The 14172-nt window shown below is 37.8% G+C and overlaps 1 protein-coding gene across 4 annotated transcripts in view; it reads left to right on the top strand.

Moving 5' to 3' along the window:
* The window catches only part of LOC109855017 (protein couch potato-like), a 70706-nt gene that overhangs the window by 39079 nt on the left and 17455 nt on the right, over window positions 1–14172 (top strand). For 3 of the 4 annotated variants that reach the window (XM_020428787.1, XM_020428796.1, XM_020428768.1), the window contains exons 3-5: window positions 1698–1751; window positions 6381–6443; window positions 8975–9116. In XM_020428787.1, coding sequence (XP_020284376.1) covers window positions 1698–1751; window positions 6381–6443; window positions 8975–9116 — 259 coding nt within the window. The remainder of the gene's footprint in view (window positions 1–1697; window positions 1752–6380; window positions 6444–8974; window positions 9117–14172) is intronic. The other variant, XM_020428778.1, reaches the window with a different exon arrangement.

The raw sequence follows: 14172 nt of genomic DNA, 5'->3' as shown, positions 1-14172 counted from the left end.
TTTCTCTCGCCACAGATAAAACGTTCCGAGACTTATGCTCTCTAATTGCGGTTTCGCTAATTAACGCCACAGTCGCGATCGCACGATTATTACCAGTTTGATATTCTAGTAATGAGCTCCGAGTTACGGTGTTCGCATGTAACCAAGCGCTCATCTCGCGTGTTCCACTTGCTATCATAAAAATTAAGAAAACGTTTCCACTGTGTGTAAGTTCTATTTTTATCTCTCGCGGTGGCAAGATTGTTGATAACGCGGTAACGAGGTATTCTACATTAATTTTGCGTTTTTTAATCTGGCTCGCGAGCAAATTAAAAACTCTCTTACGCGGTTAATAATTAGCTTTTCTCGCTTCTCAACGGGAGAAGCGAGTGGCGCGAGTGTTTGCGGTTAGATCGTTTGATAGTTTAACGCGACGGCCGTTGAGAAATTCGCAAATACCTTAGAATTTGTGTCGGTTATTTAATAAAATATGTGAACGTCTTGCCCCACTTTTCATCCGGTGCATCGCTATTTTTAATGGTCTCCGTAAATTCTGTCTCTAACGGATTCTCGGCAAGCGCAGAGTTTGGCCAAGTCACTGCTACGTACTATATTTTTCAAAATATATGTATAGCCCCGGAGAACAGGGAATACGTGTATTGGCCGTTGAAAAAATAAGTTTTTGTGTCCAATATTTTGTAACGACACCTTTGTGCAAGAAATGTGTGACAAATGTGTATTTCTTAATTTTCAGATTTGTTATGTGACAGAAATTGTCTGTTATTTATTTTAAGACAGAAACATTTAATACTATAACATACACATACCTATATATTCGGTATTATCTTGTTATTTGACCTCTTTAAATTTATATATCTTCCAAACTCATAAATATTTAGATCCACGTGTGCCAACTCTGTATTCTTGAATTATGACATGCTTAAAATTAAATATTTTAGAGACATTTGCATAGAATATTCGATATATATGTCTCGAAAATCTCTAAATATTTCACTGCTTGCTGTGCAGTGCTCGAGTATACGTGGCATGTAGAATGTTATAACCCACTTGTATATTTGGAGATATCTTTGCTATAATAAGTAACTGTATAAATCATACCGCGCGACGTTACGTTATTTCAAGCAAGATAATTAAGAAAAAACTTTGCAACGTGTAATTTGACTTTTTTTTTGTAATGTACACACACACATACACATTAATAAGCCGTCTAGTGACTGCAATTTTTTTGTTTTTCTTTGATAGATCTGAGTACACATTGTGAGAACGTATGTTTGCGCGATATTCCTGTTCGCATCTGTTTACACATACACACGACGACATGATGAATCGACGTGAGTGATGATAACGATCAATTTACACAATTCTTCGAGTGCGGATAACGATCTGAACGCACACGTTAAAATTTGCGTATAGGCTCGATACCATTCGTAAGCGCGTAAAATCGATTTCACGTTCATTAGAAACTCAATTTTGTTTGTGCAAGATAAAAGTAGATATAACAATGAGATGCATAAACAATGGATATATGTGCGATCAATGATAAATAATCGTCAAACTGCAAAGTTTCCTATTTTTAAGCAAAATTCAAATTGATATAAAGTTAAATAATTTTTTATTTAACTGTGTTAATTCTGTAACTGATCTTTCGGTACAATAGAAGTTTTAATAATGCAATGTTTTTTCCTGTTTTGTTCTAGGGGTACGAGGGATCGCTGTTAAAAGTCACGAGTAAAAATGGGAAAACAGCGTCGGTAAGTTGCTCCATCGCTTAATTAACGATATGATTCTGCCGACGTAACATTTTTCCCGGCGTATGCTTTTCAACGTTCGAAAAAGCACCTCTGTAGCTTCCAAAGCAGATTTGCCCTAGATACACTTGCAAGGCAGTTCGATACTATCGATATTTTCATGCACTCACAGAGACGAAAAGATAAAATTGAATCTTGCTCTCCTTTCCTCGACATTTCTAGAAAATCTATATGGTTCGGGAAAATTCCAAATCAATTACGTCGAATAGTGAAAATGGCGACATACAAACTCTCTTTTTCTCTCTTTCTCTCTCTCTTTTCCTGTCTCCAGCACGTCTATTCTCGAAGGAAAAGCGAATGGAAAAACTTGGACCGCAAGTTTCGATGGAATGTTCAGGCTATAGGAGTTTTACGCGATTTTATGCGTTCTCAGCTCGCGTGTTTATCGATTCGTCATCAAAAGTCGCTTTTTACTATAATAGACTTGACAATATATCATATCAGCATACATATAAATATTCTTGTATAGCTAAATTATCTACTTACTTCATGAAAAAAGATGGATAAAGAAAATGCGATGTGAACGCACACAAAAATCGAATTCGCGAGATTTACAACTGCGAATTGGAAATGTTCCGCGATAATTATTAAAACTAGCTAATGCTTATGTTAAAACCATTCTGTTTTTGCCAAAGCGCGCGCGCGTTGATTACGTGAGTCACGAAACCTTAACAATATCTAATCAGCCGACAGAGAGAAATACATCAAATTTCATCATGCGGCAATGCCGTCGCGCGCGCTACTCAACTCGGTATAATCCCTCGAGATAACATTAATTTATGCAGCGACGTTGAAACAAGCACACGCGAGAGAGGGCATATACCACTGACGTAATAAAATCTCTAATCCATAAAGCATTTTAACATTTTTCTTACCCCTTTGTATATTTATTTTTTTCTTATTCCGCGGCCTTTTCACTTGTGTATCTCGCGCGCGATACATGCAACGGCTTTCTAAAATAAAACCTCGCCGATCGTATCGACCGCAAAAGAATTGCTTTTCACTCGAGGAATGTTGTTGAATAGCAAATTACGAAAAGAACTAATTACCCAAAGATACGGAGCTACAGCAAATTTGTGTAGATTTAGCTGATCTGCTGACCTCTCTCTTCTTTCGAATTACCGGTAATGAGTATAACGGAGCTTTTTGCGAGACGCGTATGCAAATTATTATTGTGGCTTAAATAATTATTGAAATAATTTCGAATTGCGTATTTGTGCGCGCGAGATACATACAAATATATTATAATATTTTTGCTATGTATAATTTATTTGTCTTTGAAAAAATAAATTGACTCCTTTGATGGAAATAGATGTAGGTACGGTGGTCTAATGTTAAATATCAAGAAAAAAACCTCGCAATATCCAAACAGTATTTATTAAACTCACCTACGCGTATGTGCGGCATCGATTATTAAAAATAATCCGCGAGAATATTCCACGGACAACAAAGTTAATAACACGTTTTCGTTTCTGCATGTGGCTTGACCTCATTGTAAGCAGCGCGGAACGCGCGAGCGACTCGTAATGGTCGCGGTGATGTAATTGGATATAATACAGGCAGAATGCGAATAAAACGAGGCGAGAGAGGCACAGCTTCCGTGTGAACGGTGCCTTAAACCTCCTTGGCCACTGGCACGGTTGGGTACGACTGACTCTGGTGCGAATCGATACCGGGTCGGGCCGGTCTTTCCATTTGTTTCCTTCGGTCGTCATCGTTGCGTTGTCGGGGGGAAACGAAAAGCGCAGGAAAAGGAAGAGTCGCGTTCTCTCAAAAAACGTGCGAGGAGAAAGACTCGAAGAAAGATTTTCAAATTGTTGTTAGGAAGCTTTTGTTGTCTCGCATTCTTTCGTTATCAGGTTCGCGACGTGCCATTCGCGAAGTCCGCACAAAGCCCCCCTTTGTACAGCCGTGATGATGATTTATATCCTTCGCGTTGTGAAGTTGCCGTTGAAAAATCTTCTACAAGCGAGAATTTATCTCTTCTTGATCCAATTGAGATTGCAGTTCTTTTCAAGATGGATTAAATCTCTCCGACTCGATTTTAGCTTAGTCAGATTAAATCGATCGCGTATAACGAAGAGACACAATTCTCAAATAGAGAGAATTTTTTCTCGCCCGCTATTAACTTAAAACAAATTCCAGTTATAAAATACGATTGGTCACCGTAAGAGTCACTTAGTGTTTGTCTTGCGATAATTGAGCTGATATCGCGTCGTCTATTCGTTTTTAAACAAGCTTTATCTTCTTCGGGTTATTCACATCTAAATTATTGATATCAGCTAAGTTAGTTTCCGACGAGAAAATAACGCGATCGATAATTTTCGAAGTTTGGATATTGCGATTTTATGATTGTAATTAATTTTATATTGCACGTACGCAGTGTTGAACAACCGTTTTGTTGCGTTACATTTATCCAATATTTATGTAGTTTTAATTACTGTATTTTGCTCAATTTTTCATCCGTTTTATTTTGTTGCGAATTACGTGTAATGGTCAATTTTCGAGGAAAAAAATGGAAAAATCCTTCCGATGACGCGAGAACCGTAAAAAAAGCGTATTAAATCCTATATTAAACGCGCGTTTTGTGTCACAGCTTTGTGTCGCGACTTTCTGAACAACGTGCGACGTTGTAAAATCCGTAGGCGTAGGCGTATCGTAATTCTCCGGCCTTTCGATTATATGTGACCAGCGGTGCGGCACGCGCGCGAAGTGGCGCCTCCACCTGCCTTTATCTGGGGTTACGTGCATAATTGCATGCGCATTTACATGGCCTTATGGTGCGCGCACACACGGCGAACAACACACGGGCGCGAGTTGCCGCCGCGATGGCGACAACCACCGCACAAAGAACAGCGGCACCTGGAAGAAAAGCCGATACGCGTCGCAACGTCGTCGTCGCGGTTCGTATACACATCAGGTGCACATGGTGTACATACAACAACAGCAACACAAAAAAAAAAAAAACGGAGGAAGAAAAATACAGTGGAAAGAGGAAAAATCGATCGCGTCTCTCCGTCGGGCGATGCACGCATGACCATTAACCTACATCTCATCACGATATGCACGTTAGGTATAAAAAAAAAGAAAAAAAAAACAGCCGCTCGGGCGGCGAAACGACATTACGTTCGGGTATTCCGTGTCCCGATAAGAATAATTCCGGGTATTCGCGTAATGCGCACGCTATTACGGTAGAAGCCGCGCGTGTACTTGCCGCACGCGCACGAGACTATATACATCTAATGTTCGAATCGATGGAAACGGATTGCATTCGCCGCGAAATAAAAATGGGCCGACGGGCGGTGCGGTTATTGCGAGAGCTATTACATGTGCATACAGAGTGAAAGTGCGGCGTGTTAGTTTTCCTGGTTTGTTTTAACCACCGACAACGTGATATTAGTTCGAGATTATTTTGTTTTTTTTTTTTTTCAAATCGCCGATTATGAACTTTCTATAGAGCTGGTCTTACAGGTGTTACAATCAGTATAATTTGCGATGTAACATGCATTATATTGTAAAAAAATATCCTACTATTATATTTTCAACACAATTATTTTGATCAATCGATGAGATAGAAGTGCGAGAATAAGAAACTGCTTAGAAAGTTTGTAGATAAATAAAATACCGTTTGCATTATACATGTGATGTTTCCACCCTCGGAAAATCTGCTCCGAGCTCGACCGAGAGGAATCCAATTTCATTCTTTCGGGTGCATGAATATTCGAGAGACGTGGCGCGGAAATAAAGGGCAGCGAGTAACGAATCCTCCGCGAGCGCGTTAACGATCGAGTATTTCCTATCTCTCGGCATCGCGGAATCGACACCTTCGACTGCAGCTGGTTGCAATCACGTGATGCATTATGAAGCGCAGGTAGGTTCGCCTTGACGGACGATCGTTAGCGCGCGCGGATTGATCCGCGCGTTTTCGCGTCGCGACCCTCGGCGTCCTCGTTGCTCCGTTAATTCCGTATAAAACCGATGGAATCGATGCCGTCTACGGAATAAATTAGCGAATGCGCGTGCGCGCGCGGATATGAAAGAGCTATATTAAGAAATGTGTGAAAATTTACGAGAGAAAGAGAGAAAGGTAGCAACAATGTGACGTGCCGTTTCAAAAGTTCTCGATTAAATAACTAAAATATTTTACACGACCAGGATTGTGGTTTTTAACCTCCAAAGAAAAGTTAATAATCACAAGAAAATACATTAATTGTAAAAAAAAGAGCAAATATATCTGGAAATTAAATTTCCGAGATGATGAAACTTTCTCACTGCCTGCAGAAATATAATCGTGATTCGTAGTACATAGCATCTGTTTATCTCATTCATTATGGCTAACGCGATAGACGTTCCCAAATGGGAACGCGGAGAGCGATGCGAAGAAGGAGCGATGGATGAAGGAGAGACGCGTCAACGACTAGCGCAAGCTCGCTCGCCGGCGCGCGCTAACGGCGCGGGCAACGAAAACGCGTATTTAATGAACGCCCGCCGGGAGCGAGATGCTAATCGTGGACGCGACGAATGGCAACGTGCTCCTCGTTGTATATTCGTTTTCTTTTTGTCTCGTTTCAGCCGGTGGGATTCGTGACTTTTCACACGAGGGCAGGCGCGGAGGCGGCGAAGCAGGATCTGCAGGTAATAGCCCTTTTCTCGCAGGCATCGCGAGAAGTGAGGCAAGTGGGGAAAAAAGATAAAGGTGATGGACTCTGTAGCAGGGAATCTCTATCAGGGTTGACGCGCGGATTTTGATACAGCCATTATATATACGTACACACAGTGACACACTCACTCGTTACACAGATATACCCGGCAGTTATTATTATTATTTTTTTTACAATTCCACCCTGCCTTAGACTCTCCAGCTGGCACGGGTTAATGCTACCTCTAGCTCTTTTACCTTTATTAGTTATTATCACCCACGACCTCTTTCTGTCTATCTGATACTTCATCTCTCTTTATCGTATAGCTTTTCTATTTTTCTTTCTCTCATTAGGACTAAATGTAGTACTCCCTTTTGTCTACCTGTATACGTAACAAAGCATATAGTAATAACGCTGCACCGTGTGGCATTATCGGTATATCTATATATATATATACATATAAATATATATATTTGTATATATACATATATTTATATATGTGATATGTGTTTGCCTTCCGACAAGAGTATCATGCTGTTGCATATATATATATATACATATTATATATTATATATATATATATATCTGAATACGTGCACGAAATTTTTCAGGTGTGTCAAGAATAAATATTCGCGATCGCCATAAGAATAAAACCAGACTACACGCGTATTCCAGATTCGTGAGTAATGCAAAGAAAAATTTTTGTTCAATTCGCGTATGTTGAATCGACAAATTTTCTCTTCGCGCTATATTCACGAATTTCCACACGGAATCGCGCATAGTCTGGCTCCGTTTTTTAAATCACGTGTCCAAAATGAAAAAAAAAAAACAATTACAGATAAAAGTTTCTTAGTTTTTGCATTTTTTTTTTAGAGTTTTATAAAGCAAAACCGTTTTAAATATTTTTTATGTAGTGTAAAACACATTTTAAAACTTTTAGAGAATTATTTTGCGTTCTAAAAAGTTGAAAAACATTTCTATTTTGCAAACGTGTATAGTTACAAACTATATTTATATATAACGTGCGTGTACATATTGTATATATATATATACATATATATACATATGTCTATGTATGTATCTGTAAATAGACATATCTACGGGGTGATCACTTTCGGTTCAGAAATATTCTCGCTCAAGACGTATTTTTTGAAGTATGCGCGATTTTAAAACACGTGGAGCAGCTTTCGTTGTACAGCGACGATCGAATTTTTCGTCATGACCGTTGGTCACCCCGTAAAGCTCCTGTATACCATACCGTTGCAACTAATCTCACGCAATCTGCAATGTTATATAACTCCAATATGGCAACGGTATGTACACTACTACGTACGAAAGTACCTCGCGTAGAGAAACATCCTTTTGTCGGATGGACACGTTCGCTAGATCCACCATTTCCGCTGGAACCGACTAACGAGCGGCCCACCTTCTGAATACACCTACAAGAAGAGAAACACATATTATACACATATACACATACATATATATATATATATATATATATATATATATATATATATATATACATATTACCCTTGTGCTAAGTTTCCTTGTACCCGGTGTGATCTCGTACTATTATTATATCTACGTCACTTTCGTCGCTATCCGCTCGTGGTTCGATCAACCTTTTCAATTTAATTCTGCACGCAAGAAAAATGTGTGTGCCATAACAGATATAAAAATAACACATCATTTTCTATAGTTCTATTTTTTATTTCCAAAAATAATTTTTATGTTGTATATAATATTAATAACAATATTTATAGAGAAGAACAAAAGTAAGAAAAATGTAATTCTGTACGATATTAACGATTTATTTATTACTTTTTAATGCATTCTTATGCAGTAAGAAATTTATTAAGTAATAAGATAGCTTTACTTTGAAGAATCGTTCGGAAGAATAACGGAGTATGTAAATCTTACTGTAATTTTGTACTGTTGCATCGTGGTGATAAACATTGGATAAAAAAAAAAGAAACTACTTTTATATCGTATATCCGCTGACGATTTATGATTATCGATTAACATCAACATGTTGTAAACATTAATCTAGCTCACTTTTACGTTAAATTCATAATGTAAAATGAATGATGTCAACGCAAAACGTATTGCAAACAAACAAACCGCCGCGGAAAACGCGCCGCGAACACACATCATTATTCGAATAAAACATGATATTTCAATATTTCTGTGGTTATTACCATATGTTGAAGTAATGCAATACTGCAACACTTTAAGTATGGTAAATATTATACACGCGAAACAAATTTCTTTTGTACTTTTTTTAAATATTTAAGTATTTTAGCATAATATTTATTTGTCGTAATTTAAACGAAAAGGAAGAATCAACCTAACAGAAGTTAGTGACGAAAGGTGCTCACACTGTCGCTCTCTTCTCTCATTCTCTTTTTTCTCTTTTTTCTCTTTTTTTTCTCTCTTTTTCTCTCTCTCTTGCCTACTACACTTACTTACCACCGTCCATCCACGTGTGCTCCCGATTTACTAATTTAGGGAATCTATTTGCAGCAGGGGGTTAGATTCGATCCTGATATGCCACAAACCATACGTTTGGAATTTGCAAAAAGTAACACAAAGGTTAGCAAACCCAAGCAACCAGCCGCTGCAGCAGCCACCTCGCACCCCGCTCTGATGCACCCTTTAACGGGACGTAAGTATGCACCGCCACTTGATCACTCGCTGGATACGTCTCACTTACTACTTCTCACCCACTGCACCGACTACAAAGTGTCCCACTTCCTGTTGTCACTCTCAGCTCTTTTTTTCAAAAGAAGTTTTTTTTTCTAAACGTAACGTACCTTCCTTTGCGCCCTTCCCCGACACACCTCCCGTTCCACATCATCTCCCGCCGACGGGGGATTCCTGTCGTACGAGAGAATCGTAAGGTAAATGTTTCAATGACCCGACGAGTATCACTGGTCGGACATTTGTTAAAGAAATAATTAAAGCGTTCACATTTGCGTAAAGTTAGAAATTAATAACTAAAAAACTATTTTAAAAATATCTTAAACCATTGAGAATTCTTGAATTAATATTTACTTATTGTAATTATTTTTTTAATAAATATCCAATTATATATATGTATACATATGTGTGTAAATATATATATATACATATATATATATGTATATATACACATATATATGTCTGTTCATTGAGATTACATTTATCTTAACCGATCAAAAGGGTTTCTCGCGGTAATCTCCGCGTCGTTTAACGACCAACACTGTTCTGAAACTAAGTGCGTACAAGCGGGATGAATATGGTATTACACGTGGTTAGACAATGGCGCTTATACGGCGCGAATTATCGCGCTCGTTCACGACGGGATCGGGCGGTAATAATGACTCGACGTTGAATGCGCGGATGATCCTCAATTTTCGCGATAGGATATACACCGCAAATCTGCAATCTGTTTAAAGTCAACACTTGCTGTTATTTTCTCAAATAACATTGAGAACTGCCCTTTGTCCCGCGTGTTATTCGACATTCAGATTTGTTTGGCTGATCCGTCTCTAATTTGTATTTATTTATTTGTTAAAGATTTTGCATATTTTACATATAAATTATGTGAGGTTGTTTTTATTGTGTGTGCGTGTGCAAAAAGTTCGTTGAAAGAGTTACAATTCGAACATTTAATTAGTTTATTCTTAAAATTAGTCGCTCAAATGAAATGACTCAAGCGCGCGGTCATCATTTCATGTGCGATAAAGATGGACGGAAAACACACGAGGCAAATAATTTCCAACGATAATGAGTAAACGAATTTGTTTGAAAATTTGAACTACACATGAATTAAATTTACTTTGTAAATTGGTATTGCGTTCTCTGTTCGTGTTTTGAGACATTTTGTATGCGAATACATTTTGAACAGTTTGTCGGTCGGTCATAATTAGCATTTATTCCGTGACTGCACGTAGGGGGAAGAATCTCTAGTAAACAAGGATTAAAAGCCGCGAAGAGTGTAAATAGTTTACACGCACGTTTATTTACTTTATTTGATCCGCGTGTTCGATAATATACGTGAGATGATTCCGAGCGAGCTTACAATTAACACGGCTTAATGGCGAGCATAACAAGCGTTATATGTTAAAGCGTATACTACAGCGAAGAAAGTGAACACAATTCGCAGGATTGCATTTTGTAAAAGAGAAAGACGCAACCGCGCGAACGCATCCATCGGATATCGAACGAAAATAATGGAACAAAAAGAGCGGAATAAAGTTGAATAAATTCCGGAGTCTGCGTGTGGCCGTGTACCTATATTGTGTGTTACGTGCGTGTTTTGCGTACACAATAAATATGTATTTATGTCACATTGCGGAAGCCGACTTGTCGGATGGACGTAAAGCGCATTAGTTTTCGAAGAAAACGGCAACTGCGATAAATCTTGCGCTTGTCACGTGAGCGTCGTCTGATTTCTCTGCGTCGGATAGGTATGTAAGATCGTCTTTATTTCCACGATATTCAAACGCACCGCTCTCTTGCATCGTGTATATACGCGTCAGCGACATTAAATAATTTAAAAAATAAACAATAATTAATTTTTTTCACATATAAAAAAGGTAAAATTTCCTTTAAAAAAGAAATTATGATAACGCTTTTAATTTACGCGCATGTTTTTTTATTTTATCTTTATACATCTGACTAAAAACTTCCAACAGAATGGTCTAAATAGACAATAATCCTTTTAGACTGTATAATTGTTTAAGCAATGTTGTGAATTATAATTGAAGAGTCATTACCGAAATGTTACACAGTATAAAACGGAGATAAATCAGATATTTAATTAACTAAAAATGAATAGAGTATCATCAGCATTATCTGCCTTGACTGGTATCAACCGTTAATGGCGTTCTTAATATTGCGCAAATAGACCTTTATCCAGAGCGTTGGGAAATTTCGCGGAATAATTTTGTTTTACGCGCGGTAGCAGTTACCTACACACACACACACACACATGTATATGTATATGTATATATATATATATGCGATGACCCAATTTCGCGGCGTCCACATGCCGAGTCACGTCAATAAGACATAATCGAACTAACGTATCATCAACGAAGCCACGTTACCTTTTGATTGCCGAAAAGTCGGGAATAAAGTTTCAAAAATAATTTTGCTAACTGACTGTTCTTGATGAATTTCTTCTAAAACAGCGTTTGTGATATTCACAGATGAGTTCCATTTGTTCAAAATTAGACTGCTTTTTCGGAAATCTCGGTCGCAAAAATAATTGACATTGCAAGATAAAGCGCGGGAATCATGTATAGATAAGTGCCTTGAAGATTGATGGATTTCGAAATTCGTTGTTGCGTTTCCAAACTTTTGCGGAGTTGTATTATTAGTCGAAACTTCGCAAATTTATCCGAAGTAATCGTTGTTTCCAAATTCAAATTTAAGTGTAAGCAGTATCTTGGAAAGGATTTATGTATTGACGCGCGCCGGAGTTAAAGTATAATCTTCGCGAAAAGTAGCTCAATTTGTATGTAGACACGTGGAATAAAAATTTCTAGCACAGTTTGCGTGTGCGCAATTATTTTAGTGTATCACACTTTTGATTATTTAAACAAATATCAAAAGGCATGGTACTGTAACGTCACGTGACTTTACTTTGGTCACGATTTTAAAGACACTTGACTAAAGTCACGTGACTTTATTTTAGTCACGTGTCTGTAATTAAAAGTACGTGTTTGTTTTGTCTCTTACTATCAGAATGAAAATATTATTTCGATCAATATAATATGGGTATACGTTACGTCCAAGTTCTATTATATGTACATATACATAGTAGAACTTTAGCTGACACAGATTCCGTAATAACTTAAGCAATCATATCGTTCTTATAACTCGTTCGGATTTCTTGCGTCGATAATAAGATGTAACTCATACAAGAAGTTTCTACACTTCGAGTAAGCAAACAAAAAACGCTTACTAGCTCTTCGCGAGATTCTCAACAATATTTACAAAAAATCATTTATTTATAGTCTAACGCGAGTTTATGTAATTAAATGTTTTCGCGCGATGAAGTATGATCTCTGTTACAAATTACTTTTAATAGATATGTAAATATGCGACAAAAATAATAAAATCAAATCATGTTTTATTTTCTACAAGAAAGCAATCTTTGTATTTCGAAAAGTTGATCATTTCGATCGAAATATAATGGAAATTGGATACTTTCTCTGTGTACTCAGGAATATATTCTGTACACATTGCTGCGAAATTCGCTCTCTTCACTGAGACACAACGCTGGCTTGTTGCATATCAGAAGTTACGCGCGCGCCAGCGCTCACAATAAAATTTATGATTACCACCTATACTGCTCACCAGTGAATTATGGAGGAGAATAGTCGTAAGGAATAATCAGGTCAAATTGTATCTACGCGACCGTTGGTAGTGGTCGTTAATGTCTGACGTGTTGTTGAATATGTCAGTCGCACGAACAGCTCTATATTTTTCTTTTACGCGAAGGTAGAATCAAAACGATTCGCAAAGCAAACAAAGATTACTAAAAATTTCAGATTACTAAAAATGTCGGTACAATTTTAACGAAGGTCTTATTAGATCCATTAGGCTTTTTCAGCGGAATTTTTTGTTGTTGCAGGACGTAAAAATTTAATGTTTAAAGATAAATTACAAAAGTAACAAATTCTTATACGTAATTGAGAAAGATCAAACCCGTAAAAACGTAGATAGTGTGAATAGGAAAGAGTTGTATTTCGTAAGACCTAAGTTGCTAAGTTTAAAACTAACTGTTCGACGGTGTTACGTATCGGGAAAGAAGAAAACGTGTATTGCGCGAATGTGTCTCACTGCGCAACGATCTAAGGACACTCAACAAACGCGTGAGAGGTGTTAAATAAAATGTTTCGTGGTAACTTTCATTAACGAGCACACGAGAATTGAATAACTCCGATGAGAAGAGAGTAATAAGAACTGTAGAACGCGAGTCATCGAGAATGAAACCTGTTATTATAATCGTCGTGACATGCATGTACTCCGAGTGCTTACTGTGTTATTTTGAAAAAAAAAAACTGCGCACTCGTTTTTCTTTTTATCGTTCAATAATTACTGTAAAAAAGTCTGTCATCAAAAAACTTAGATTATCTAAATTTTCACACGATATTGTTATATCGACGCGATTTGACCTTTAAATTATTTCATTTATTTCTCTCTATGTGATATCCTCTTTTTCTATTGTGTTCACTTTGCAGCGCTTAATATCAAATATTAACGCAAAGAAGAGAATGAAATTTTTTTTCTGAACGTATTTAGTCGCGTAGAAAAGCCCAGGTTCGAATAAAGTCGAAATAAATTGGAAAGCCACGCGTTGTTTTCCGATTCATCGGATTCACTCGTCGCTCGTGAAATAAACAAGAAAAAAAGACTGTAGAAAAAAAAACCTAGTCGAGACAACGATGAGAGCTTTCATCCTATGTAGACGGTGGCGCGTTTACTCGAGCCCGAGTGTGTGCCTCACCATGCGAATCGGAGGTCAGCCTGGAATCAATAAAGTGCACAGTTCTGGCAAGGACTAAAAACACACACCGCGCCACACGGCGACGCGCACACACATAAAAGACTGCATGCATTGGCTTTTCTGTCGGGGCGAGAGAGCGGCAACCGCATTTTGATAAGAATAAAGTCGTTTCTCTCCGCGCGGGAGGTTCAAATCTCGGGAGATTTCACGGTGAACCGAG

The sequence above is a fragment of the Pseudomyrmex gracilis genome, unplaced genomic scaffold, assembly GCF_002006095.1.
Source record: "Pseudomyrmex gracilis isolate BER0280 unplaced genomic scaffold, ASM200609v1 scaffold_3, whole genome shotgun sequence".
NCBI lineage: Eukaryota > Metazoa > Arthropoda > Insecta > Hymenoptera > Formicidae > Pseudomyrmex > Pseudomyrmex gracilis.
This window is presented reverse-complemented; position numbering and strand designations above follow the sequence as displayed.